This window comes from Rattus norvegicus, chromosome 1 (genome assembly GCF_036323735.1).
Source record: "Rattus norvegicus strain BN/NHsdMcwi chromosome 1, GRCr8, whole genome shotgun sequence".
Classification (NCBI taxonomy): Eukaryota; Metazoa; Chordata; class Mammalia; order Rodentia; family Muridae; genus Rattus; species Rattus norvegicus.
Genome location: NC_086019.1, coordinates 91860146 through 91886119, shown reverse-complemented (window position 1 = coordinate 91886119; position 25974 = coordinate 91860146). Strand labels below are relative to the sequence as shown.

The following is a 25974-nucleotide window of genomic DNA, read 5'->3' as shown; positions in this document are numbered from 1 at the left end:
GAAGTCAGAAAACAATTTACAGGAATTGGTTCGCTCCTTCTTGCATGTGGGACCTGGGGATTGAACTCAGGTCCTTAGTCTTGGCAGCAAGCCCCCGTAACTGCTGAGCCATCCTGTCAGTGCTGAGATCAGCCTTTTTACAATGACTGGACAATTCAGCCTCCGCAGACCTCCTTAGTTCTGGCCATCTCTACTTCACTTTAATGGCTGTATTAATATGGTGGTGTTGTTATTTCCTGTTATTAAAGCATGGCCTGGGACTGATGATCCTCCTGCCTCCCTCTTCCAAGTGCCGGGGTTATACGCCTGGCATGTAGTCTTGTCACTAACTGAAAGGGACACAGTTTAGTTTGTCAAAGGAGCCATATGCTTTTCTGTCCCTTGCTTAGCCAGGAATGCTGCCCTAATCTAGAACCTTCTTTAGGCACACTCTTACTAATCCAGGCTTCAGGTTGGATATACATCCGACTTCCACCAAGCTCAAGGCGTGTTGGGTGACTGAACTGCATCCGGCCTGAGCCTCTGAAGCTCCGGCTGATCTAGGCTGTCATAGCAGGGTCATAGCTATCATTCCCGCTGCTCTGTGAGAGCTAGGAAACCTGAGGCATGGGTTACCTTGGTCATCACTGGGGCCCCAACGCAGGGATTGGCATAGACCAAAAAAACAAAAACAAAACCCCAAAACACTCTTACTGAATAAGTAAAAGAAGAAATACTCAGAACATCCAATCTAGAGAAACACTGACATTTTCACAGTGTAGAACAAGCCTACAATTTCAGGTACTCAGAAAGCTGAAGCAGGAGTGCAAATGCTATTTTTATGCTCCTGATGTAATTGTCATCTCCTAGGCTGACTGCCTCCGTCTGTTAACCTAGTCCTAGAAGCTTCTGTATGATTTTTTAAAAGATGTATTTATTTATTTTATACATGCGAGTACACTATTGCTTTCTTCAGACACACCAGAAGAGGGCATCAGATCCCGTTACAGGTGGTTGTGAGCCACCATGTGGTTGCTGGGAATTGAACTCAGGACCTCTGGAAGAGCACTTAGTGCTCTTTTTTTTTTTTTTTTTTTTTTTTTTTTTTTTTTTTTTTTTCCGGAGCTGGGGACCGAACCCAGGGCCTTGCGCTTCCTAGGCAAGCGCTCTACCACTGAGCTAAATCCCCAACCCTGCACTTAGTGCTCTTAACCACTGAGCTATCTCTCCAGCCACCGTCTCTGTATGATCTTATCTAGGCCTAGAATGTTTTCAGCCTGAGACTCACTGCTGAATAAGACCACCCTTTCTTGTTCTTCCTGAACTCTGGCTGGCTGGTTCAACTCAGCTGTTCTGGCTCAAACTCCTCTCCCAGCTGACTGACTCAATCTGGCTTCTCTCGGCTTCTTACTGAATTGTTCCTTCTCATTCTCTGTCTCACTCTGTCTTCATCTGTGTCTAGCTTGTTCTCTCTGCAACCTGTCTCCTTACTCTTTCTCTCCATCTCTGCACTGCTCTCTTACGTAGCTTCCCTTTCCTTTCTCTCTCTCCTCATGAGAGCTGGGCAGATCCTGTTCTGTCAAATCTTTCTCTGATTCATCACTTCGTCTGCCATTCAACTAGACATCACTTTCAAACATGGGTGCTTTCTTCTACAAACTAATTTTACTTTCATTGTTTGGGATTAAAACTGTGTGCTGAGGGCTCAGCCACACCACAACTGTAAACACGTATTTTCAGTAAATAACACAATCTTGGGGTTCATAGTATGATCAAATATCCCACAACACAGGTAGATCAATAGTTCAAAGCCAGCTTGGGCAAATTAGCAAGACCTCTAAGTTGTTTTGTTTTTGTTTTAATGTTTTTTAAAGAGGGTTGCCGGGGCTGGGGATTTAGCTCAGTGGTAGAGCGCTTACCTAGGAAGCGCAAGGCCCTGGGTTCGGCCCCCAGCTCTGAAAAAAAGAACCAAAAAAAAAAAAAAAAAAAAGAGGGTTGCCAAGGGGGCTCAGGGCCTAAAGGTGATTGTTGTTAATCCTATTGACCTGAGTTCAAATCTCAGGACCTTCATGGAGAGAGAACTGAAACCTTCAAATTGTCTTCTGACCTCGACATAGGCACCATAGCATTCTATGCCCATCCCTAGATAAGTAAATCAATCAACTTTAGAGGGTTCACCCAGCATGTGTGTAAGACCCCGAAAAAAAAAACCATACATAGACAGAGGAAAATTAGGATTAGGTTTTCTGAAAGAATTTGAAGTTCTTGGCTAAAAATGTATTGATCCCTCCATGTGTGCCATTTCTCAGGATGGGACCCTCCCAGCCAGGGCCAGGGTCCTAGTCATACTGGTGGGAAGGGTAGGTCTTCTGTCCGTCATACTCATGGGTGGTGAGGCACCGTAGCATGAAGTGACCCAGATCATGCTTGGATATGACCCTCGAGGGCCCTCGTCCATCCAGGGTCACTGTGTAGGCCCCGGTTAGTGGTTGGTCCCCTGTGAGAAAGAGACATTGGGAATGACTGGCCATCCTTTTTAGTTTTTCTTTCCTTCTTTTTAACTTTTTAAGTTTTATATATGACGCATGTCTGTGTTTTGTGTGTTGTGGTGGTGGGGGTTGAGTGGGGTGAGAGCTTCACATATAAGCTCATCAAATAACTTTTTTATTGAGACTGAGGCTTGCTATGTCACCCAGGATGGCCTCAATCATGTGGTTTGGGATGACAGGTATGTACCACAATGTCTGGAATCAATCTCTCTCTCTCTCTCTCTCTCTCTCTCTCTCTCTCTCTCTCTCTCTCTTAAAGATTTATTTATTTATTTTATGTATGCGAGTACACTGTAGCTGTCTTCAGACACACTAGAACAGAACAGGGCATTGGATCTCCACTACAGATGGTTGTGAGCCAACATGTGGTTGCTGGGAATTGAACTCAGGACCTCTGGGAGAGCAGTCAGTGCTCTTAACCGCTGAGCCATCTCTCCAGCCCTATCTGGTGTCTCTTGAGCCTCTTTTTCCCACCAGCCCAGCTGTATTAACTCGAGGAAGCGCTGGACACACAGGGAGGCCATCCGTAGCTGTGCTGTCGGATCAGCTCCATCTTCCTCCAGACTCCTTGTCACTCCAGTCTCTGCCACCTTCTAAATGCACAAGTCAAGCAATCCCCATGCAAGAGCTACCTTTTGAGTCTTGCCGACTTCCAGTATCAGGAAACGGGGATAATAAACGAGGGTGGTTTTGGGCTGGAGAGATGGCTTGGTGCTGAAAAGCGCTTACTGCTCCTTCAGAAGAATCGAGTTTGGTTCCCGGCACCCATATCAGGCATCGCAGGACTGCCCATAACGCTAAGGGAGTTCCCAACCTATGAGTCTCCGTCCTGTTGACAAACCCTATTTCCAACAATACTTACATTACAATCCATAACTGTAGCAAATTACGGTTATGAAGTAGCAAGAAAAATAATTTTATGTGGGCTGGAGAGATGGCTCAGCGGTTAAGAGCACTGGCTGCTCTCCCAGAGGTCCTGAGTTCAATTCCCAGCAACCACATGTTGGCTCACAACCATCTGTCATGGGATCAATGTCCTCTTCTGGTGTGGATGAAGACAGTGACAGTGCACTCATATACATAAAATAAATAAATCTTTGAAAAAAAATTTATGGTTGGAGATCACCGCAACATGAGGAAGTGTATCAAAGGGTCACCACATTAGGAAGGTTAGAAACCGGTGCTCTAGGGACTAAGGAATCCAACACTTGGTTTCCCCGGGCTTCTGCACTGATGTGTACATGCCCACACATATACACATAGTTAAAAATAATAAAAATAAAAAAAATTTTTTTGAGGCAGGGTTTTCTGTGTAGCCCTGGCTGTCCTAGAACTCTGTCTGTAGACTAGGCTGGCTTTGAATTCACAAAGATACGCCTTCCTCTGCCTCCTAAGTGCTGAGATTAAAAGCATGTATCACCACTGGCTGGCTAAGAATGAATCTTAAAAAAAAAAAAAAAAGATAGGGAAAGGAGGAAGAGACAGGAGGGAGAGGGAGAGAAGCCATGGCAGGACATTATGGCAGACAGGATCTCATCTGACCCTGTGCTAAGGATCCTCTGGCCTCAGCCTCCCAGGGGCTGAGATCACAGGCATAAGCCACCATGCCCAGTCTAATTACAATTACTCTCAAAGTAACTGTACTAGTCCTACAAGGGGTGACCTCTTCTGCATCTAGTAAACAAACATGATTTTCCTTTGGGTGCCTTTACAAGAGAAATAAACAGATGCTAAATCAAAAACCCCTCTTCTCCCCTCCTTAGGCACTGCACAAACTTGGTGCATAGACAAAAATGCACGCAAAACACCATACACATAAAATAAAATAAAAATTAAATTAAATGAAAACAACAATTAAAACCAGCCAAACAAACCAAACAAACCAGGTGTGGCGCAGAACATTTGTAATTCTAGAATTGGGAGGTGGGGTCTGGGGGATCGGAAGTTCAAGGTCATCCTTAGCTACACTGGAAGTTCAAGGTCAGCCTGGGCTACGTGAGGCAGAAGATGAAATGAGGCTAAGAAAGACAGAAATGTATTCGCTACTTTTCTTTCTGCTTTGGATTTTGGGAACGTCGTCTCGAACCCTAGGCCAGCCTAGAACTGGTAATTGCTCTGCTTTGGCTCCAGATTCTGGAGCATCACGTACCCTTGCCTTCCACCTCTGAGGAAAGTGCTTTTCAATTACCATCTTTCTTACAAAATTAAATCGTTTTTCTTAAAAATTAAATTGTTGGGGGTTGGGGATTTAGCTCAGTGGTAGAGCGCTTGCCTAGCAAGCTCAAGGCCCTGGGTTCGGTCCCCAGCTCCGAAAAAAAGAAAAAAGAAAAAAAAATTAAATTGTTGGGCTGGAGAGATGGCTCAGTGGATGGGAGCACTGACTGCTCTCCCAGAGGTCCTGAGTTCAAATCCCAGCAACCACATGGTGGCTCACAACCATCTGTAATAGGATTTGATGCCCTCTTCTGGTTTGTGTGAGGACAGCTACAGCGGACTCACATATAAATAAGATAAATCTAAAATTAAAAAAAAATTAAATTGTTTTATTTAGTTGTTGAGGAGAGAGTCACACGCCACAGCTCATCTGTGGAGACCAAAGGACAACTTTGAGGAGGGCTCTTCTCCTCTTCTACCAGGTGGGTCTCAGAATAGATCTCAGGTCCTAGGGCTCGACAGGCAGGAGCCTTTGCCCACTGAGCCATCTTACCAGCCCATAGTTTTCTCTTCTATGGGTGTGCATCTGCATATGAACCCAGTGCTGCCAGTTTTAGAGGAGCCGGGGAAGACTGGGCCAAGCTCTCCGATGGAGAACATGCTGGTGGTGATATCGTCGCCCCGCCCCCACTCCGCGTCCCACTCACCAATGTGTGGGGGCATTACAGCCACGTACTTCAGTCCTGACTCCTCCAGAATCTTATGCATCCGGATGTGGTCATCGGTCACGTCCTGTAGGCGAGGGGGCACCTTGCTCGGGTCCCAGAGTAGGAAGGCTAGTGGGAATAGACACAGGGCAGGGTTAGCCTGGGCTGAGCATAATTAGGTGGCTTACCATTGCCTGCCAACTGTGAAGGCAGGTCCCAGCAGGAGGAGCCATGCCACCAAGCCTGACAACATGGAAGCCACATGGTGGGAGGAGACACCTGACTCCTGCCAAGTTGTCCTCTGACCTCCATATGCACGTCCTCCACACACTCACAACAAACACATTTAAAAACTGGTATGTGTGATATGTGTGCCCGTGCACGCACTGCATGGGAAGGGCTGAGGTCGAGGTTGGGTTCCTTCAAGGGCTCTTCTTTGTAGTTTTTGAGACAAAGGCGTTCTCTGCATCTGGAGCTCAGCAATTTAGCTGGGCTACTGACCAGCAAGCCCCAGACATCTTTCTGTTTCTACCTCCTTAGAGCTAGGATTACAGGAATAACGCCATGCATGGCTTTTAATGAGGGTGCTGAGGACCCCGATTCAGCCCCCATGATTGCACTGTAAGCTCTCTGCCAACTGACTTTTGACTGCTCCAGTAACAACTGAGAATTTCGGAGGTGTGAGTAAGGGTGTCTTAGCGATTAAGAGCACTTACTGCTCTTACAGAGGATCTGGGTTTGATTCCCAGCCCCTACGGGGTGGCTCATAACTTCCTATTACTCCAGATCCAGGGGATCTTCTAGCCACAGTGGCCACCAGGCACAAATATGGTATGCAGACTAACATGTAGGCAATGCACTCATACATATATAAATAAAACAATTTTAAAAAATATTTATTTAATGTATGTGAATGCTGTATCTGCATACACACCTGCAGGCCATCGGAATTGCTATTATTAACTCCTTCCAGATTACTAAGGATTACTTCAATCCTGTGGATAGAACCTAGGACTCTGTACAAGCCGGAAGGTGTTCTACCACTGAGCCACGCCCCCAGCCCCTCACTGGGGGATTCTAGGCAGGGGCTCTACCACTGAGCCACGCCCCCAGCCCCTCACTGGGGGATTCTAGGCAGGGGCTCTACTGCTGAGCCACATTCCAGGCCCCCAGGAACTTTTGTTTAATGTCAGTTTCTCTATACATTAACTGGGGAAGGCAGCGAGTTGGCAGTTACCAAAGCTGCATCACATTCTCTGTGAGGTGTCTCCCACCTCTTGGCTATGATTTTCTTCCCAGGCTTGTCCACTGCCATTCCTGATATTTCCGTAGTGCCTTTTCTATCTTGGCTCTGCTTATCTGGGAGATCAGTTCAACCACGGATCTGTTTGTCATCTCATTTCTATCTATGAGCCCTGTGGGTGCAGAATCCAGGGCACACTGCTACGTTAGCCATTGGTGCTCAATGAATGTCTGATAACTTGGGATAGCTTTAATGCCATATTTCAGAGGACTGGGGGCTGCTTGTTCAGTACTCACCCCCTTCCCAGTTCAGCCCCACTTCCATGACCCCACCACCCACCCGAGGTGCAGGCCACGACCTTGTCCACTCCATGTGCCTTCATGGCTGCCACAATGTTCCGGGTGCCCTCGGACATTACTGTAGTAGGACCTTAGAGGGGACAGAGAGTGGCTGTCACTGGCAGGTGGCGGTGGCGGCGGTGGCAGGGGTGGCAAGGGTGGGGCTGGGGGCGGGGGTGGTGCTGGAGGTCGAGGTGCAGGGAGGGGCCGAGGGCAAAGGGGGGGCTCAGTACTGAGGTCGTTGCCAGTGCCCAGTAGCACGATGACGGCATCCTGTCCAGCCACAGTCTTGTCCACATCGCCCGCCTGCAGAACATCTCCCACCACCACGTGGGCTGGCTGGGGCCCCTCTGACGGTAACCTGCTGGAATCTCGAACCAGCACCGTCACCTCGTAACCTGTGGACAAAGAGGAATAGAAAGGCAGGTCAGCGGACTGGAGGGTGACTGTTCAGGACCCTACAGGATGTTGTGAACCCTTAAACCTATTTTCTTCCCAGGGTTCTCCTTTCCCAGCCTTATTCCTGGGCAATGACCCTCAGGCTGGCAAATTAACAGCTGATATCTAGCTAGCTCTTAAAATAGGGCATACCTTCCTGCTGGCTCAAAAATGATCTGAATGTAGGTCTCTATGGAACTACCCCTGATTATCCCTCACCACCCCCCCAGGAAGGAAATGGTTAATCCCTGGCATATCTCTTGCTCTATAGTCCCCATCCATGAGGAAAGTGAGGGACCAAACTCTCAGAGACTGAATGAAGCTGGGATTAGTCCCCATCCTTAGTCCAGGGTATCACTAGTGTTCACTGAAGATAAAAACCCCTGTGGTTTCAAAGGCCAGTGACTCAGCTACTCAGAAGGCAGGGGTATGAGGATGGAACCTTCTGAGTAATTAGTGAGACTTTGTTTCAAAGAAAACTTTGAAAGAAAGGATTGAGGGAGGGGCTGGGGGCGTGGCTCAGTGGTAGAGCCCCTGCCCAGAATCCCCCAGTGAGGGGCTGAGGGCGTGGCTCAGTGGTTGAGCCCCTGCTTAGAATCCGCCAAAGTGCTTGTCTAGCATAACTGAGGCCTTGAGTTTCACCCCTTAACTTGAAAAAAAAAATTGATGAAAAATAACTAAAAGTCATCAAATCAATCAATTAATAAATCAATAAAAACTTTGCAGTCACTGTTTGCACCTGTCACAGGGATTTGTCTCTTAGTCTGAAGATGATACAGAAAAAGCAAAAATAGAAGAGTGTCCATACCTCTGAGTACCGCCTACACCAATTTCACAAGTAAATGATGGGAGACTTTTACATTCTGATACAGTGATGAAGATGTTGCTGCCGATACTAAATAACCCCTGGGGGAAGCAGGAACAGAACCTAGGGAGTCCCTGAGATGAAATAAGTCCTCCACTCTAAGTTCTATGTCTTCACCCACCTCTTTTAACTTTAATCTTGTATTTATTGGCTCTTTGAGACACAGTCTCGTGTATTACAGACTGGCCTCAGACTCCTGTTCATCCCAACTCCACCTCCCCGTGCTAGTGTGGGAGGAGCGTGCTCTCTAGCTGATGGGGCCCAGGGCCTCATGCACGCTAAGTAAGTGTTCTACCAGCCAAGCTGCATCCACAGCTCACTTTAATTTTCATGATGAAGCTGGATCTCGAGGTTTTGCTCAGGCTAGCCTTTAACTCCCTGTAGCCCACGCTGGCCTGACACTTAAGGATGGTCCAGCCTCAGCCTCCTGGGTAGCTGCAGTGACAGGCCCGCGGCACTGCACCGGACATTCATAACATTCTATAAATGTTGTAAATAACATTTCTGCAATTAACACACATTGTGTCCCAGATACCAATTCTCTCCTTTAATCCTTAAATCAACCCTGGCTTGGGATCCCAGCCCTACTGCAAGAGTTAGCTTCGTGATGACCTGGGCAAACCGCTTCATCTCTCTAGCCTTTAGGTCCTATGCTGGTACCATTGGTAAGATGACACTGAAAATATCTCTCCATGCTTTTGTTTCTGTCTCCTTTCTTTCCTTTCCGTTCCTCGCCCTTATCTTTTCCCCTCCCCTCGAAAATTCTCCCCCTCTCCTACTCTCCCCACTCCCTTCTCCTTCTCTTCCTCCCCCCTTTTTTATCTTTTTTTTTTCTTTCTTTTTTTTCGGAGCTGGGGACCGAACCCAGGGCCTTGCGATTGCTAGGCAAGCGCTCTACCACTGAGCTAAACCCCCTCTTCCTCCCCCTTTAGTTTTTCCCTCCTCTTCCTCGCTCTCATGTAGCCCAGGCCAGCTTTAAACTCACAATATAGCCCAGGATAACTTTGAACACATGAATCCTTATGTTACATGAGGCTTTGTCTCAAATGAAAACAAAACCAGTATTTAACACCTGTTACTAGGACACTGAATGTAAAAGATTCAAGTGGAAGTCCTACCTCACAAAATATACAAAATTTAACCCAAGGGCCAGTGAGGTGGCTCAGCCAGTAAAGGTGATTGCTGCCAAGCCTGACCATCTGAGTTCGATCCTGGGATGCACATGGTACAGGGAGAGAACCAACACCCTGGAGCTGTTCTTCCCACCCGGCCAGCAAGCCCCTGGGATCTGCCTAGGCTCATGCTAGGGTCACAATACACATAATAAAAATGTCAAAAGTTTTTTTAAAAATGAATCCAAATGGTCAAAGACATAAATAAGAGAAGACTATCACTTATTGGAAGAAAATATAAGAACACATCTTGATGGCCACATGTTAGAAGATGGGTTCTTAGCTATGACATCAGAAGCACAAGGAAAAGCAAAACCAGATGATGGGGCTTCATCAAAATTGAAGACACATGGCTGTGCAAACATGCTGACACCGTTACTCCCAGCAGTTGGAATTCAGTGAGTCTGTGGCCAGTCTGGTCTCTCTTATTTTTTTTTTAAAGATTTATTTATTTATTTATTTATTTATTTATTTATTTATTTATTTATTTATTTATTATATACAAATACACTGTAGCTGTCTTCAGACACACCAGAAGAGGGCATCAGATCCCATTACAGATGGTTGTGAGCCACCATGTGGTTGCTGGGGTTTGAACTCAGGTCCTCCGGAAGAGCAGTCAGTGCTCTTAACCACTGAGCCATCTCTCCAGCCCCCTGGTCTCTCTTATTTTAATATGTTTGGGATTTTTTGTTTGCTTAATTTGGTTTTCTTTTCTGTTTCTATTCTGTTTTTTGTTTTTTGTTTTTTTTTTTTTTGGAGCTGGGGACCGAACCCAGGGCCTTGCACTTGCTAGGCAAGCGCTCTACCACTGAGCTAAATCCCCAACCCTTTTGCCAGTCTGGTCTCTAGTGAGACCTTGTTTCAAAAAATCAAAATACCTCACAAACTTTTGGTGCTTCAAAGGACGCCAACGTGCTGAGCAGAAAAAAAGGACAGAGCTGCGGAAAAGGCATTTGCTACAGCAGCGTGGATTCTACACCCAGGTTCCACGGGAAAAGTCAGGAGTGAGAGAGGGAAAGGGCTGGAGCTGACCAGGAAACACGGTGACACTGGAAAAGAAAAGGCACGCGGTGGTGCGCACTTGTAATCTCAGAGCTGAGGCAGAGTCAAGAGGATCCCAGGGGCTTGCTGGCCGGGCAGCCCAGCCTGCTCAGTCACCTGTCTCGGTGAGAGACCCCACCCGTGGTGGATGGTCCCTGAGGAATGATAGACTTCCACAGAAATATGAGCCCTCTCCCACCCCCACTTGACCACGCCCCCACAAGTAAAAAAGGAAAGGAAAGCAGATGGGCCTGGTAGCACACACCTGTATTCCCGAACTCTGGTGGCAAAGGCAGGAGAATCAAGAACTCGGGGACAAGCTTTGCTACAGAGCAACTGAGGTCAGCTACAGAAAACCACATCTCCAAAAAAGTAAATAAAATTAAATTAAAAAGGAAGAAAGAGGGGCTGGAGAGATGGCTCAGAGGTTAAGAGCACTGACTGTTCTTCCAGAGGTCCTGAGTTCAATTCCCAGCAACCACATGGTGGCTCACAACCATCTGTAATGAGAGCTGATGCCCTCCTCTTGTGTGTCTGAAGACATGTACAGTGTACTCACATACATTAAATAAATATTTAAAAAAAAAGAAAGAAAGAAAGGAAGGAAGGAAGGAAGGAAGGAAGGAAGAAAGGAAGGAAAAGGCAAAAGGGCCAGCAAGATAGCTCAGTGGGTAGAGGCATTGAAGATCCAACAAGGCTACCCAGGACCAAACTAAAGTTGTCCTCTGACCTCAATAAGCACACACACACACACACACACACACACACACACACACACACACACACACACTAAACAAGTAACATGTAATAAAAAATAAATAAAAAGAAAAGAGAGTATGATAGTATAGTCCCACACATGGGAGGCAGGAAGATTATCTCAAATTAGAGGTCACTCTGGTCCACACAGTGTGTAAGGACAGCCAGGACTACAGAGCTACCCAGCCAAATCTGTTACCTGCCATAATGCCTATAATTTTAACAACTATGAGGAAGATCCAAGAGGTCAGGAGTTCAAGGCCAACCTGAGTTACTTGAGAACTGGATTCAAAAAACCAAAGCCCATCCACTGACCAAACAACCAACCTATACATAAGAGATCGCTTCACACCTGTCAAGGTGATGTAATGAGAAAAGCTTGGGGCTGGAGAGATGGCTCAGTGGTTAAAAGCACTGACTGCTCTTCCAGAGGTCCTGAGTTCAATTCCCAGCATTCACATGGTGGCTCCCAACCATCTGTAATGGGGTCTGATGCCCTCTTCTGGTGTCTGAAGACAGCAAGTGTACTCATATACACAAAATAAATAAATAAATCTTTAGAAAGAAAGAAAAAGCCTGGTGTCAGGGTTGGCATGCTGGTGGGGAGGAGCCCCTCTCCCTTCTCATGCAGTGCTGAGGTAACCCTAAATGATGTGACTACTTTGGAGAAAATTCTGGCAATTTCTCTCTCTCTCTCTCTCTCTCTCTCTCTCTCTCTCTCTCTCTCTAAAAAGATTTATTTACTTATTTTATGTATGTGAGTACACTGTAGCTGTCTTCAGACACACCAGAAGAGGGCATCGGATCCCATTACAGATGGTTGTGAGCCACCATGTGGTTGCTAGGAATTGAACTCAGGTCCTCTGGAAGAGCAGTCAGTGCTCTTAACCACTGAGCCAAGGCTCCAGCTCCTCTGTGGCAGTTTTTCAAAAGATTACACACAGCTCGATCATGTGACCCGCCGGTTCTGCCACCAGATAACAGACTGAGGGAAGCAAAAACATGTTTTCACCCCCAAATTTTTACACGTACAATGGTACTATCAGTCTTCATAACATCTACCAACTGTTAAACCCATATACACGCATAACGCAGTAGCATTTGACAATTAAAAAACAGAGAGATTGATGAATGTTCCAAAAATTTGAGGAAGAAAAAAAATATATGTATATATAGTGAAATAGACCAAGTCATGCCGGGTGTGGTGACTGCTGATGGTCTATAATCTCAGTGGTCAGGAAGCCAAGGTGGAATGATCAGAAGTTCAAAGCCAATCTGGGTTAGCATGTGAGACTTTGCCTTAAAAACAAACTAGGGTTGGGGAGAGATGGTTAGGAATACTTGTTGACCTTATAGAGGATCTAGGTTTGAGTCTCAGCACCTACACGGCAGCTCACAACTGTAACTCCAATCCCAGGGGATCTGATGCCCTTTTCCTGTCTCTGTGGGCACCAGGTGGGCAAAATATCCATACATATTAAGATAAATATTTTTACAATATTTTAATTATTTATTAATTTTTTGGCCAGGTGAGGGTATGAGGGAGGGGACCGACAGGGTCCCTTTATATAGCCCTTGCTATTCTGGAGCTCTTTATGTAGACCAGGCTGGCCCTTGAACTCAGAGATCTGTCTGTTTCAGCCTCTGCGACACCATGATTATCCTTGATCTTATTTATTTATATATTTTTTTAAGTTTTAGAAGCTGGCAAGAAGGCAAACAAACCATCCACAGTGAGCTGGCTTAGTGGTCAAGAGCACTGGCTGCTCTTACGTAAGTGGACCAGAGTTCAGTACCCAGGTCAGGAGCTGTAACTCTAACCAACTCCAGCGTCAGGGGTCTGCTATCTCTGACCCCTGTCAATCACCTGCATAACCCATACATAGACTCATGTATATAGTTAAAAATGCTACAAAGAAATATTAGAAAGACATGAACTTAAAAAAAAGAACATTAAAAAAGCTCAAGAATCTAAAAATATAAAAATTTAAAAGGTTTAGAATCTCAGCCACAAAATGCTTGCATATGCAAGGCATTCGATTTGAATCCCACATAGAAAAACCAAAACTAAACAACAACAACAACAACAACAACAATGCATAAAAACCAAGCTATACTAAAACAAATGAATCCAAAGCCCCAGTCCTGAAACAAGCAGTGAGGGCTTGCTATCGTGATTATGCCTTTTATATTTATATTTAATTTTTTTTGAGACGGGCTTCATATAACCCAACTTGGCTTTGAGCTCATTGTAGAGGTGAGGGCGATAGGTCTGGGTCTCCAGCTCCCACATCCAGAGTGCTGGGGCGACAGGCTTTAATCTCCATGCCAAATTTTAACTCATTTTTAAAAGAGATGTATTTATTTATTTAATGTACATGAGCATGCTGTCACTGACATACCAGGCAGTTGTGAGCCACCATGTGGGTTCTGGGAACTAAACTCCTGACCTCTGCAAGAGTAGCCAGTGCTTTTTTTTTTTTTTTTTTTTGGTTCTTTTTTTTTTCAGAGCTGGGGACCGAACCCAGGGCCTTGCGCTTCCTAGGTAAGCGCTCTACCACTGAGCTAAATCCCCAGCCCGCCAGTGCTCTTAAATGCTGAGCCATTTCTCCAGCCCTTAACTCATTAAAAAGATTTTATTTACTTAAATTTTTGTTTCTTGTTAATTATGTGTTTGTGCATTCGAAGGCAGGTGTGTGTCTGTGCATTTGAGGGCAGTTGCCCATGGAGGCCAAAGGTGCCAGAGTTACAAGATTGTCTGATGTAGGTGCTGGGAATTGAACTCAGGTCCTCTACAAGAGCAACAAGGGCTCTCAACCACTAAGCCATCTCGTCAGACCCCAGTTAATTTATTATCATTATTATTGTTGTTATTATTATTATTGCTGTTGTTTTTATTTTAAGACAGAGTCTCACACTGTAGCCTAGAGTGGACTGGAGTTTACTGTGCAGCCCAGGCAGACCTTCAGCTTATAGCAATCCTCTTGCCTCAACCTCTCAACTGCTGGGATGATAGGCATGCACCATCAGCAATGACTTGTGATGCTTTTTTTTTTTTTTTTTTTTTGGTTCTTTTTTTCGGAGCTGGGGACCGAACCCAGGGCCTTGCGCTTCCTAGGTAAGCGCTCTACCACTGAGCTAAATCCCCAGCCCCGACTTGTGATGCTTTTTAATCATCTCAGGATTTATTTTCTTGTATGAACTCAGCCAGAGTCTTCTTTTTCATCCCTGCCTGGGTCCTCCCTGGACTCCAGGGCCCTGTCCTGCCCCCTGGAAACGCAGTCTAGACAGAAGCATCTCCCTGTCCAGGTCCTTCCTGGTCCCTGCATACCTTGCAGTAAAACTCCCACTGCTCAGGACAGCACCTTTCTGGGCTCCTCTGGCTTCTCCTCTCAGAGACACCATTTCCTTCGCCTACGGTACTTCATCCGATTCCTCAGTTTACCTTACTGTTTCCGACTTCTCGGCCTTTGCTCCTGGTGTGTGCTCTCTGCGTCCGACCCTCTTCCCCTGGATCTCTAAATCTCTTTTCTTCGCTCCATCCTGACTCTCTGCTGACCTAGGAATAACTGATAGCCCCGGGAGTCTTGGGGCTCACATTTGCTTCCCACCTCCCTCACACCTCATAAACAAAGGCTCAGCTCCCTGCCCCCATGTACCTGAGTTTGAAGATGGCCCTGTGACTACTGAAGAAGGAGGCTCCTGAAGCTCATTTGCTGCCCGGCCTAGACAGCAGCTTCTGATGCACCACCTTGATCCCAGCACTCAGGAGGCAGAGGCCAGTGGATCTCTGAGTTCAAAGCCAGTTCAAAGTTCAGTTCCAGGCTTACCAGGACTACACAGGGAGACACTGTTTCAAACAAAACAAACAAAAAACCAAGCAAACCACACAATTCACGCTGAAGAGATGGCTCAGTGGTTAAGCTCACTTGCTATGCTATCAGAAGATCTGGTTTTGACTCTCAGGACCCACAGGGTGACTGCTTACAACTGTCTACAAGGCCATTTTTTTCAGGAGATCTGGCCTCCTTTTCTGGCTTCCATGGCCACCAGATATAAAAGGAATGCACAGACAAAACATACATAAAAAAGGATAGAAAATAAAATAAAAAGAGGCAAGAAGCACACGCAGCTAGAAGCTACCAGACAGCACACACTCAGATCATATCTTTCTCCCATGACAGCTTCTGTGAGAATGATTAAATACAGGCTTTTATCTTTTGCATTTATTTACATTATTTTTAATATTTTACATGTATTTTACCACGTGTGCACCTGTAAATTGTGTATGGACAACTTGTGGGAAGTCAGTTCTCTCCTTCTGCTCATGTGGATCCTGGGGATCGAACTCAGGTCATCAGGCTTGGCAGCAAGCACCTTTACCCACTAAGCCACCTTACTGGCCCTAAAATGTGTGGTGATTTTTTTTTCCTTTAACAATATCATCTATCATTAACAATTCGTTCATGGGTTTTTGTATTTATTTATTGGCCAGGGTGTCACGCTGTAGCCCAGATTATCATGGAATTCACTATGTAACTCAGGCTGGCCTTAGGAAAGTGGTGTTCCTATTGTCTGCCTCCTAAGTGCTGGGAATACAGGTGTCAAACATCTGGTCAGGCTTTCTGTTAAGTTTTTAGTTTTAAATAAACTCAGCTATAGAGAGGTTGCAAGCTTCTCTCAGCCTGCTTCCTCTTTTTACTTATGTACATAGCGTGTAATGTGTAGAATTTATATATTTGCATAGAAATACATTCATACATGTACAAATCTGTCTCTTCCCTTCTCTTCCTGTTGGAGAATAAGTTGCAAAGTTCATTCCTTTTTAAACTTTTCTTTTCTTTCCTTCCTTTTTATTTTTTGGAGACAAAGTATCACCCAAAACAGGCTGGCCCTGAACTATGTTTTCCAGAACATGCTGCAAGCTGAACTTCCACTCTCTGAGTGCTGGGAATATAGGTTTTTCTCATCTTTTATACAGGTTCTTCCAAGAGGTTTTTTTTTTTTTTTTTTTTTTTTTTTTTAAATCTTAACACTCGATACAAAATTTCACTGCTTGACCTAGTACAGGTACATCCATATATCCAACCAACGTCCGGCATGCTGTAAGCACCCTGGCAGGAAGGCAGATGATAACCAGATTGCTTGAAACAGTGGACACCCACCCCCACCCCAAAACTGCAACTCCCCCAAATGTCTCATGCTGGCAGGAGGAGGAGGCTGGGGCCCTGTGCCAACCAGAAGAGGAAGAGATTTCATGGTTCTGACAACTCGTCAGACCTCTTCAGAGGACACGGGGCAACGTGATGATGCCGGTGATGACTGCACCTTGAGCAAGAGGTACTGCTTATGTATGGCTGCCTCTTGTCTTCTATTTTTTTTTTCTTTTTTCTTTTTTCCGGAGCTGGGGACTGAACCCAGGGCCTCTCGCCTGCTAGGCAAGCGCTCTACCGCTGAGCTAAATTCCCAACCCCCCTTGTCTTCTATTTAAATGTATACCTTCAGTCAAGACCTAGAAAGATGAGTCTGAGTATTGGAGGAGCTTCCCAACATGCCTACCTTAAATTTATCTCCTTTTTCTGCTCTCACTATTAATTTTTTTCATTAATTAATTATCCTACTGAAGGTAGGTGGTTGAACCCGGCTGCCAGGGCCTAGGCTCAGACTCTATCCACTCCAGCGGCAACTTGATACATTTTGATCCTTTGTGACCAACTTAAAACAGTCCAGAACTCACACTGACCCCTTTGAAAAGTCCTAGATTGTAACAATTTTACAAAGTAGCTATTGTCCTCATACCTCCTTTGAAGAAAGGAAAACTGAGGCGGGTTTAGGTAACTAGCCGTGAGCACACAGTTAGTGGGTAGAGAAAGCCAGAGCTACATTCAAGACTGGGCTATAATCTATCAGAGTTCACTTGGCCAAGGAGTATAGGCACCGACCATACATGAGCCATGGTTCTAAGCACTTTTTTTTTTTTTTTTTTTTCCCGGAGCTGGGGACCGAACCCCGGGCCTTGCGCTTCCTAGGTAAGCGCTCTACCACTGAGCTAAATCCCCAGCCCCTCTAAGCACTTTCTACATTGTAAGTCACTTAATCAGTGTCTCAAGGCACCCCCCCCCCTTTTGAGACATGGTTTCTCTGTGTATCTCTGGCGGTCCTGGAACTTATTCTGTAGACCACACTGGCCTCGAACTCACAGTGATTTATCTGCCTCTGTCTCCCAAGTGCTGGGATTAAACACTTGCACCACCACCTCCCAGCTAGCAACCTGTTTATCTATTACTCTTATTTATCTGTGTGTGTGTATGGAAGTCAGAGGTCAAGTTTTCTGAGCTGTGTCTCTCTTTCTGGGGATTCAATTCAGTTTGTCAGGTACCTTTACCCACTGACCCATCTGTCTAGCCTGCAACTATTGCTTCAGTATTGGTCTTCTTTTCTCTTTCTTTTATTTATTTTACAGATATTTAGGTCTCTAACAGTAAATGACAAAACATTTGGCCACATCACTGTGGTATGTGGTAGACCTGGCTACTTAAATGTGCAGGATGTGGGGGGAGGGCACCCTTACAGAAGACCGGGAGGGGGATGGAATAGGGGACTTATGTCCAGGAAACCGGGAAAGGGAATAACTTTTGAAATTTAAAAAAATCCAATAAAATTTTTCAAAAAAAAAAATGTACAGGATGACCCCAGAGTTCATGTTTGTCAGACCCTTGGCCCTACGGAACAACATTGAGGAAATAAAATCCAAGCCCTTCCTGGCCACCTGTTTTCCTTGGTTGTACACAGGGCCTTGGGCATGTCAGGCAATGGGGCCTACTGAGCCATGCCCCCCTCAAGCCTCTTCTAACAGTGGTTTCTAGGCAGGTGCCTCATCTCTGAGAGCTATATCGCCTGCTCCCTCCCTGCCTCTCATTTTTCTTCTTCTTTTTTTTTTTTTCCTCTTCCTGTTTCTGTTAGAGGCTTTTCTGAAACACGAGGAGAAACAGGCCAGGCCAGGCCTCCCGAAATTCCTGCGTGAAGTTCCGCCTGTGACCAGCAGGGTGAGCCATCGGTAAACAGTGGTATTGGGGATTAAGGTATTTAACAGGATACTCCACAAGTGCATGGTGACACAGCACTTCTCAACTTCTCTCTTCCCTTCCCTGTTCCTCCCTAGAAATGATTTATCAGCAGCTTGCTTTTGTTTTGTTGTTTTGACATAGGGTCTAAGGTAGCCCACGATGGCCTTGAACTTGCTGCGTAGCCAAGTTTTGATATCCTGAGTCGCCTACGTCTGCCTCTCCAGTGGTGGGGGAAATTACTGGAGCACATCACTACAGCCAAACTATAGTTTGGTTTTCACCAGGAGATCCAGGGCTCTCTCCTTTGCCATGAATTAAGGGCCTCACTAAGTCCCCGGGGAGAAGGACAACCCATGGGGGGTGGAGGTGGAAGTGAGAAATGGAACTTCTAGAAGACCTCACCCAAAGCAGGAGTTGGGCTGGGAATCCAAATGTACTGGGCTGCTGGTGGCCTCCACCCTTTTGGGTCACTCTGATAGTCAGTATCTTAAGAATCGCCAAGGCTAGCAAGGGTGTGGCCCTTTATCTGGAACTTTCAGGTCTGGTCCAAAGTTAATTTCTAGGCCAAGGAGCCAGGGGATGCTGGGGGATCCTGCGCCCTCCTCCAGGGCAGCCCCAAAACTTTAGTTCAATGGCCTTCCCAAAACTACAGTTCTTAGACTGACCCTGTCTTCTAGTGTGATCCCTTCCATTCTCTTCGAAGTAACATGCTGCCTAACCTTTGCGATTTTCTGTTCCAGTGACCAAACTATAAGCCTGTGGACGTTTTTTTGTGGACTTTTTTCTTCCTTTCCTTCTTTCTTTCTTTCTTTCTTTCTTTCTTTCTTTCTTTTTTTCTTTTTTTTTTTTTTGGCGTGCTCAAGAGCATGAACCAGAGTTCAAATCCTGGCACAGTCCTCTCCGTCTCAGTTTTCTTATGTGTCAAGTGGGTAACACACTAGTTTCCATTCCAAATGAGGCTCACCAGGATTTTAATACGTGTAGGGAGATGGCCCGGCTGGCTGTGTGCCAAGCTGGTACTGGCTCAGAAAACCCTTTCTGGGTGTGCTAACTAGGACCACCACCACAGTCACAGCATTTCATAATAGCCCCTGGTTTGCATATAACTGTCAGAGGAGTCTCCAGGTTCCCGAGGTTAATTCCTTTATGCCTTGGACTCACTTTGTAAAGCTTAATCTCAGAGTCCTCTATTTCTGCCCCCCTGACCACTTGTTGGCCCACAGGCTGGGGCACACACCGCCTCGTGTGGTCTTCACCCGGCCCCAGAACGACCTTTCCCAGAGCTCCGCCCGGTGCTCATGACTTCCCCCACCCTCCCCGGCTCCTGCCTGCTTGCACCGCCTGCGCCAGTGTGGTGAGCCCGGTCCTTCCGGTGGCACCGAAGATCGCGATCTTCTTGACAGCCATGTTGCAGGGTCCAGGGCCCGAAAAGCTGAGAACTCCGAGGACGCGCGGGAACCCAGTAGCTGCAAGGTGGGGCGCGCAGCGCGTTCTCCTCCACACAGAAGGAGGGGGCGGGGCCAGACGACGTTTCCCGCCTCCGACTCCACCCCCTAATTTGAGTTCAAAGGGCGGGACCGAGCCAACCACGCCTCCTGCTGGGAAAAGCGTGAGTGGGCGGAGCAGGAGTCAAATTGCATTTCAAGACCCCCTTTTCCGATAGGCGATTAGAAGTAGAAGCCGTGCCCCCATCTAGGGAAGGGAGTGGGCGGTGCTAGGGCAGTTTGTCACTCAGCGTTCAGCCTATTAGAGACAACCACCCCCCTAGAAGGCGGGGCCGAGTGGGGCGGGGCGGGGCCGGCCGGGGCATTACGCCTACCGCATTACGCCCACCGAGCTATCCTTGCTCACGCCCCCTTACAGACGCTAAGGCTGAGTACTCGCCTCCACCAAAGCCTCCTCCCAACAAGCTAGAGGTGTGTGTGGGGGTGATTCTGTGCCTGCGTGACCCTCAGTGACACAAGGGACAGCATGGTTGTGAGCGACACTCTGTTTCATTCCTTGTGTTGCAATGTGAGTTGTGTATAGAGATCGTTGATGTTGTTATTTGGCGTCCGTGGGTGCTACTGTGAGGGGTATTCAGCCTGTGCGATATGGTACGAGTGTGCGGTATGTGTGAGGTAAGCTGTAGGGAGTGTGAGACTTTCGGATTGGGAAGGTTCGGGACGCCACATGGGTGTGTGATAATATGATCCCATTTATGTGTGGCTGTGTGTGTGTGACATTTACTGAGATTCTTTTTGTGTCTTGTTGAGGCTCTGATATATGGGTGTGTAGCAACACAGGGTGTGTCATCTTTTGTGCCTAGGCGACTGGTGGGACGTTTTAAGCCTGTAAGACTGTGTGATTGTGAACTTTGTGTTGTGTGAGTGTAGACACTCTATGACACCTTGGAGGCGTGTGACATGTGTGACTGTATGTGCCATTGGTGGTGGTGGCTGTATCTAAGTGGGTCACTGTTCAAGTGACTTCATATGACCCTCATTGTGGTGGTGGCTGTATATGAGTTATCAATGTATGACCCTGCAGGACGCTGTTTACTGTATTGGTGACTACATGTGACACTACTGGTGATATATGAGTGTCACTGTTGGTGGTGGCTATATCTGAGTGTGTGTCACAGTGAATGACCCTGCAGGCACATTCCAAAGAGGAAAACACTACAAATGACTGCGTGTGACAGACGGTTCGAAGGTTTGACCCTGACTGACCCCGTACGAAGGAGTGACACCGTGAGAGTGTGAATGTGGAGAGAGTGTGTGACGTTGCCAGGGGCCCGGTGTGTGAGTGGCAGTGTGGGAGTGTGTGACGCTGCCTCGAGCGCTCGCGAGCGCGGCTGTGCATCACACGCGTGGCCCGGTGTGTGACAGCGCGGGCGGCGGGGCGGCGTGCGGGAGGGGTCCCGGGGGCGTGCGGAGCGGCTGCGGCGCGTGGGGGAGGCGCGACGGCGGCGGCGCATGCGGATCTGGCCGAGCGGCGGGCCGGCGGGGCCGAATAGAGCCGGGCCCGGCCCGGCGACGAACGCCCGCAGGGAGGGCGGTGCTGCGCGGCGAGCATCCGGGACCGCATCGGCGGCCGGCGCCCAGGTGAGCGGCGGTGCGGACGGCGGCCCCTCCCCAGCATCTCCCCACCTAGCCCAGCATCCTCCCCCGCAAGCTGGCGGGCCTGAGCCCCCGGGTCTGTTTAGCCCGGTGGAAGCTTGCGATCCCACGAACCCCTCATCCCCACCTAGCTCAGCCTCTGAACCAGGCGTGGGTCACCCCAAGGCCTTGTCCTTCCCAGGCCCCCCTCCTCCGCACGGTGACTGGACCACAGGGGCAGAGAGGCGCGGCTTTGGAAGGGTTAAAGCCTCGGATCCCACTCGCAGCTCAGTTCCCCACCGGCCCTTGCTGGAGCGAGCAGGACCTCTTTCCCTATGCACCCCGGAAAGGCCAGAGCTGCAAGCTGGGCCGGGCAGAGAGCTGGCCAAGTGCTAAGCGCCTCCTCTGGCCCAAGTGTTGGCCTCCACTGGGGAAACAGTTGTGACCACCCATTAGCAGGGAAGGAAATCAAAGCACAGCGAAACCAAGTTAACCATTCAAGGTTTCCACACCGCCAGAATAAAGCATTGAGCCCATCACTTTTTTGACTCTTGACCAGCTCCCCGGACTTGCTAGGATATGAGACCAAAGAGGGGAAAGTCAGAGCTGGCTGTCTGTGCGTGTCACTGGTGGAGCACATGGAAGTGTGAGGCTCTGGAGGGAATTCCAGACACTGTGAGAAGAAGAGCATAAGGAGAGCTTTGTACAGAGGGCTTCGTGCGTGCCAGGCTCCGCGGCTGCTGAGTGCTCATTTCATTTCCAGACACCCTTAGGGTTTTCACAGATGAGGACCAGACAGGGCAAGTGACTTGCTGAGGTCACACAGGTAGTCGTAGGTCACCATGTGGTCACTTACAGCGTTCTAGGAAAGCTGAGAAGAAGAGCGGTGATTTTAGGGTGTCCACCTAAAGGAAAATCTCCACTACTATTGGCCACAATTTACCACCTACTGAGCACATTAAACTCTCCTGAGTTTGAAGCTGTCTGGGTCTTTTGAAAAGAAATGTATAATAATACTTTAACAGTCTTAAGAGTAGGACTGGGGTGTATATGTGGGGGTCGTGTTGGAGACATATTTGATGTCACCTGCCCCCTAAAATAGGTATTTACAATATACCATGATTGGAGAGGCAGACAGTACATCAGTCAGCTATTGTTACTGGAGTGCTGGGTAACAAATCGTCCCTCCCAACTCACTGGCTTAAGACACTAAGCATTTACTTAGCTGTAAAGTCAAGAGCTTAATAATTTAGGCTAGACCTGATTGTTCAGTTCTTCAGGCCTCATCTGGGCATACTCAAGTTTTAGGAATGTCATAGCAAATGGGGGGCATCATTAGCTGCTGTAGCTGGCTTTGGCTGGAGAGTTCATGGCCCTGGACCTACTCTTGTCTAGCGTTACACTTAGCCCAAGCAATCTCCTTTATCTAAGGCTCAGGACTGGATGGCCAGTTCCTCCCACTCAACTCTGCCTAGTCCAAGCAAGTCAGGGTCAGAAGGCCAGAGTCAAGGAGAAAGATATATCCCTGGGCACCCAGAGATCTTTCTTCCCTAGGGCGTTGGAGAACAAAAGAGTTACACAGCAAAGGGTGGCGCCTACAGGGGTGAATATTTGAGAAGGTCGATTAGCTCAGTTTGAGTGCCAGATGCTGAATTAGCTGTATAACTCACGCGAGTGAGTGAATTCCTCCGTGTCTCAGTGTTCACTTCTGTAAAATGGGCCAATGACAACTGATCACTAAGGGATCCACTACATGAGTGCGTATAAAATCCTGAGCAAGGCAAGGGCTCAGATATGTTCACTCTCGCCATTACTGTTGCATTGTGGAGTCGTGTGAAGCTGTGTTATCATTCGCTGAAGAATACAGTGACTGTTTGGTGAGCTGTAGCAGGCTCTAAGTTGGGTTCATTACAGTTGCTCTCTGAAGTGGCCAGGCTGAATGTCATGATTTTAGTGGCTTTAAAAAAAAAAGATTTATTCATCATAGCATTTAATGACCTATGGTTTATTTTACGTTACATGTGTTTGCTTGTTTGAGTTTATGTGAACCATGTGTGTGCACAGGAGCTCATTGAAATTACAGTTTTGAGCTACCATGTGGGTGCTGGGTCCTCTGCAAAAGCAATGAGTGTTCTTAGCCACTAACCCTCCCGCTCCTCTGAAAGAGCACCCAGGAGGCAGAGGCAGGCAGCAGCAGGCAGATTTCTCTGAGTTCAAGACCAGCCTGATCTACATCATGAGTTCCAGGTCAGACAGGGCTACACAGAGAAACCTGGCAGGGGTGAGAAAGAAGAAAGCAGCAGGGTCTCCTGTAGCCTGGGCCGGTCTTGAACTTGCTGTGTGGCTGAGGCTTGTGCTCATCCTCCTGCCTCTGCCTCCCCCGTGCTGAGCTGGGATTAAATGCATCAGCCACCAAACCGGCTTGTGCGCGTGTCCATGAAAGTTTATGCGTCCATGCACATGCACAAATCAGACATCAACACCGGGTGTCTCCCTCTCTTACCCTCCAGCTTCGTTCTTTTTTTTTTTCTGGAGCTGGGGACCGAACCCAGGGCCTTGCCCTTCCTAGGTAAGCGCTCTACCACTGAGCTAAATCCCCAGCCCCCAGCTTCGTTCTTTTTAAAGACAGGGTCTCTCCTAGAACCCGGCCCCATTGTCTGGCTGGACTGGCTGTCCAGTGAGCCCCTAGGACGCATGTATCTCCATCCTGGTCACTACTAGTGAGCTTTACAGAGACGTACACCACTGCGTCCCGCTGTTCACATGGGTGCCCGCGATCTGAACTCGGGGCCTCATGTTTGTGCTGTAGGCATTTTACTGACAGTCCCAGATGATTGATGATTGATATGATGATGATGATGGTGATGATGATGATGATGACGACGACAATAATTGAGACTAGGTCTCACTATATGGTCCTAGTTAGCCTGAAACTTGCTATGTAAGTTAGGCTGACCTCCAACTCACAAACATTTGCCTGCCTCTGCTTTCTGAATGGCTGGGATTAAAGGCGTGTGCCACCATGCCTAGTCTGGCTAATAATAATAATAATGATAATAATAATAGTAGTAGTAGTAGTAGTAGTAGTAGTAGTAGTAGTAGTAGTAGTAATATTGCGGTGCATGTTGTTTTTGGGCCACGCCCTTTCCATGGCCAGAAGCTCACAGATTAGTTGCCTGGCTGGTGAACCCCAGGGGTCTGCCTGTTTCCACTTCCTCAGTGGTGGGATTACAAGCTTGCGCCACTCTATCTCTTTGGGTACTGGGAACTGAATTCAGGTCACTGTGCTTCTGAGTAAAGCACACTGCCCACTGAGCTGTATCCCTAGCTCCTATTATTTGAAAAAAAAATCTTTTTGAAGACAAAATTTAGCTAAAAGTAGCCTAGGCTAGCCTGAAACTCATGATCTTCCTCCCTCAGCCTCCAAAACCATGGAATCACAGGCTTCGCCCCATCACGATCAGTGTTTTAAGTCAGACTGAGACAGGGAACATGGGCGCTCACTGTGAAATTTGGGTCCTCTGAACTCAGGCCGATTCCCTAAACTAATCTTTCTCTCCTCGCTTCCAGGCCCTGCCTTCCCCAATGGCACAAGTACCAGGGGAAGTGGACAACATGGAGGGCCCGGCAGCCTCCAACAACAACAACCCTGCAGCCCGCTGGGAGAGCCCAGATCGGGGCTGGGACCGGGAGCCTCCGGCAGCCGCCAACGCTGCCGCTTCGCTCTTCGAGTGTTCTAGGATCAAGGCCTTAGCAGGTATCTGGAAAAGAGGCTTGGGAGGATGGAGGGACGTAGGGCGGAGAGAGAGCACCTCTCTCTCTCTCTCTCTCTCTCTCTCTCTCTCTCTCTCTCTCTCTCTCGATGGCTGGGAGTCCGGAGGAGTGGATCCTGGACTGAAGTTCTTTGACTAGCTCTACCAGTGAACTTCCCACTAAGATGAGGCTGTTCTGTATCTGTGGTGCCCAATGGCCACCGCTCCGCTATGTGGCTAGCGAACACTCCAAGTGTGGCCAGTGCTCCTTGCTTTAAATTTTACTTAGTTCTGTTTTGAATTAAAATACTGAGACGGAACTCGGGATTGCTGGGCGAGGAAGCTCGGGTGCACAACTTTCAAAACGCACAATTCCAGAACGTTTGTTGTTGTGTTTTTGTTTGTTTGTTTGTTTGGTTGGTTAGTTGGTTGGTTTGGTTTGGTTTGGTTTTTTTCCGAGACAGAATCTCTCTGTGTAGCTCTGGGTGTTTTGGAACTCACTCTGTAGACCAGGTTGGCCTCCAAATCAAGATCAACCCTGGCTCTCCTTGAGTTTGATTTGTAGTCAAGGATGGCCTTCGAACTCACAGAGACCTATCTGCCTCTCTGCCTTCCAAGTGCTGGGATTAAAGGCCTGCACCACCACTGCCCGGCCTTGATTTTTTTTTATTTCTATTCATTTATTTTTTAAATTAGCTTTGTGAGAAAGATTTATTTATTTATTTTATTAACTATCACTCTCTTCAGACACACCAGAAGAGGGCATCGGATCTCATTACAGATGGTTGTGAGCCACCATGTGGTTGCTGGGAATTGAACTCAGGACCTCT

General features: G+C 47.5%; 2 protein-coding genes across 5 annotated transcripts in view; one reads left to right on the top strand and one right to left on the bottom strand.

Annotated features, from left to right (window-relative positions):
* Positions 1–2198: 2198 nt before the first annotated feature.
* Blvrb (biliverdin reductase B) lies at positions 2199–19862 on the bottom strand. The gene is made up of 5 exons (NM_001106236.1): positions 19641–19862; positions 7204–7368; positions 6972–7061; positions 5390–5518; positions 2199–2476 (listed from the first exon to the last, which is right to left on the bottom strand). The coding sequence occupies exons 1-5, from the start codon at positions 19717–19719 to the stop codon at positions 2319–2321; spliced, it is 621 nt and encodes a 206-aa protein (NP_001099706.1). The 5' UTR covers positions 19720–19862; the 3' UTR covers positions 2199–2318.
* Positions 19863–20149: 287 nt separating this feature from the next.
* Sptbn4 (spectrin, beta, non-erythrocytic 4) overlaps positions 20150–25974 on the top strand; it is an 87592-nt gene continuing 81767 nt past the window's right edge. For 2 of the 4 annotated variants that reach the window (XM_017589120.3, XM_008759141.4), the window contains exons 1-2: positions 20165–21398; positions 24963–25149. In XM_017589120.3, the coding sequence (XP_017444609.1) occupies positions 21270–21398; positions 24963–25149 (316 nt within the window). In that variant the 5' untranslated portion in view covers positions 20165–21269. Of the gene's footprint in view, positions 21399–24962; positions 25150–25974 lie in introns of all 4 variants that reach the window. The other 2 variants (XM_039111540.2, NM_001100845.2) reach the window with 2 other exon arrangements.

What these genes read in the sequence shown, in the direction of transcription:
- Blvrb (NM_001106236.1), bottom strand. Translation starts at nt 19,719, where the DNA reads ATGGCTGTCAAGAAGATCGCGATCTTCGGTGCCACCGGAAGGACCGGG. An exon ending in GGGCACTGGCAACGACCTCA is followed by an intron (nt 7,062 to 7,203) that starts GTACTGAGCCCC and finishes GTCCCCTCTAAG; the next exon opens with GTCCTACTACAGTAATGTCC. An exon ending in GGTCGTGGCCTGCACCTCGG is followed by an intron (nt 5,519 to 6,971) that starts GTGGGTGGTGGG and finishes TATTCCCACTAG; the next exon opens with CCTTCCTACTCTGGGACCCG.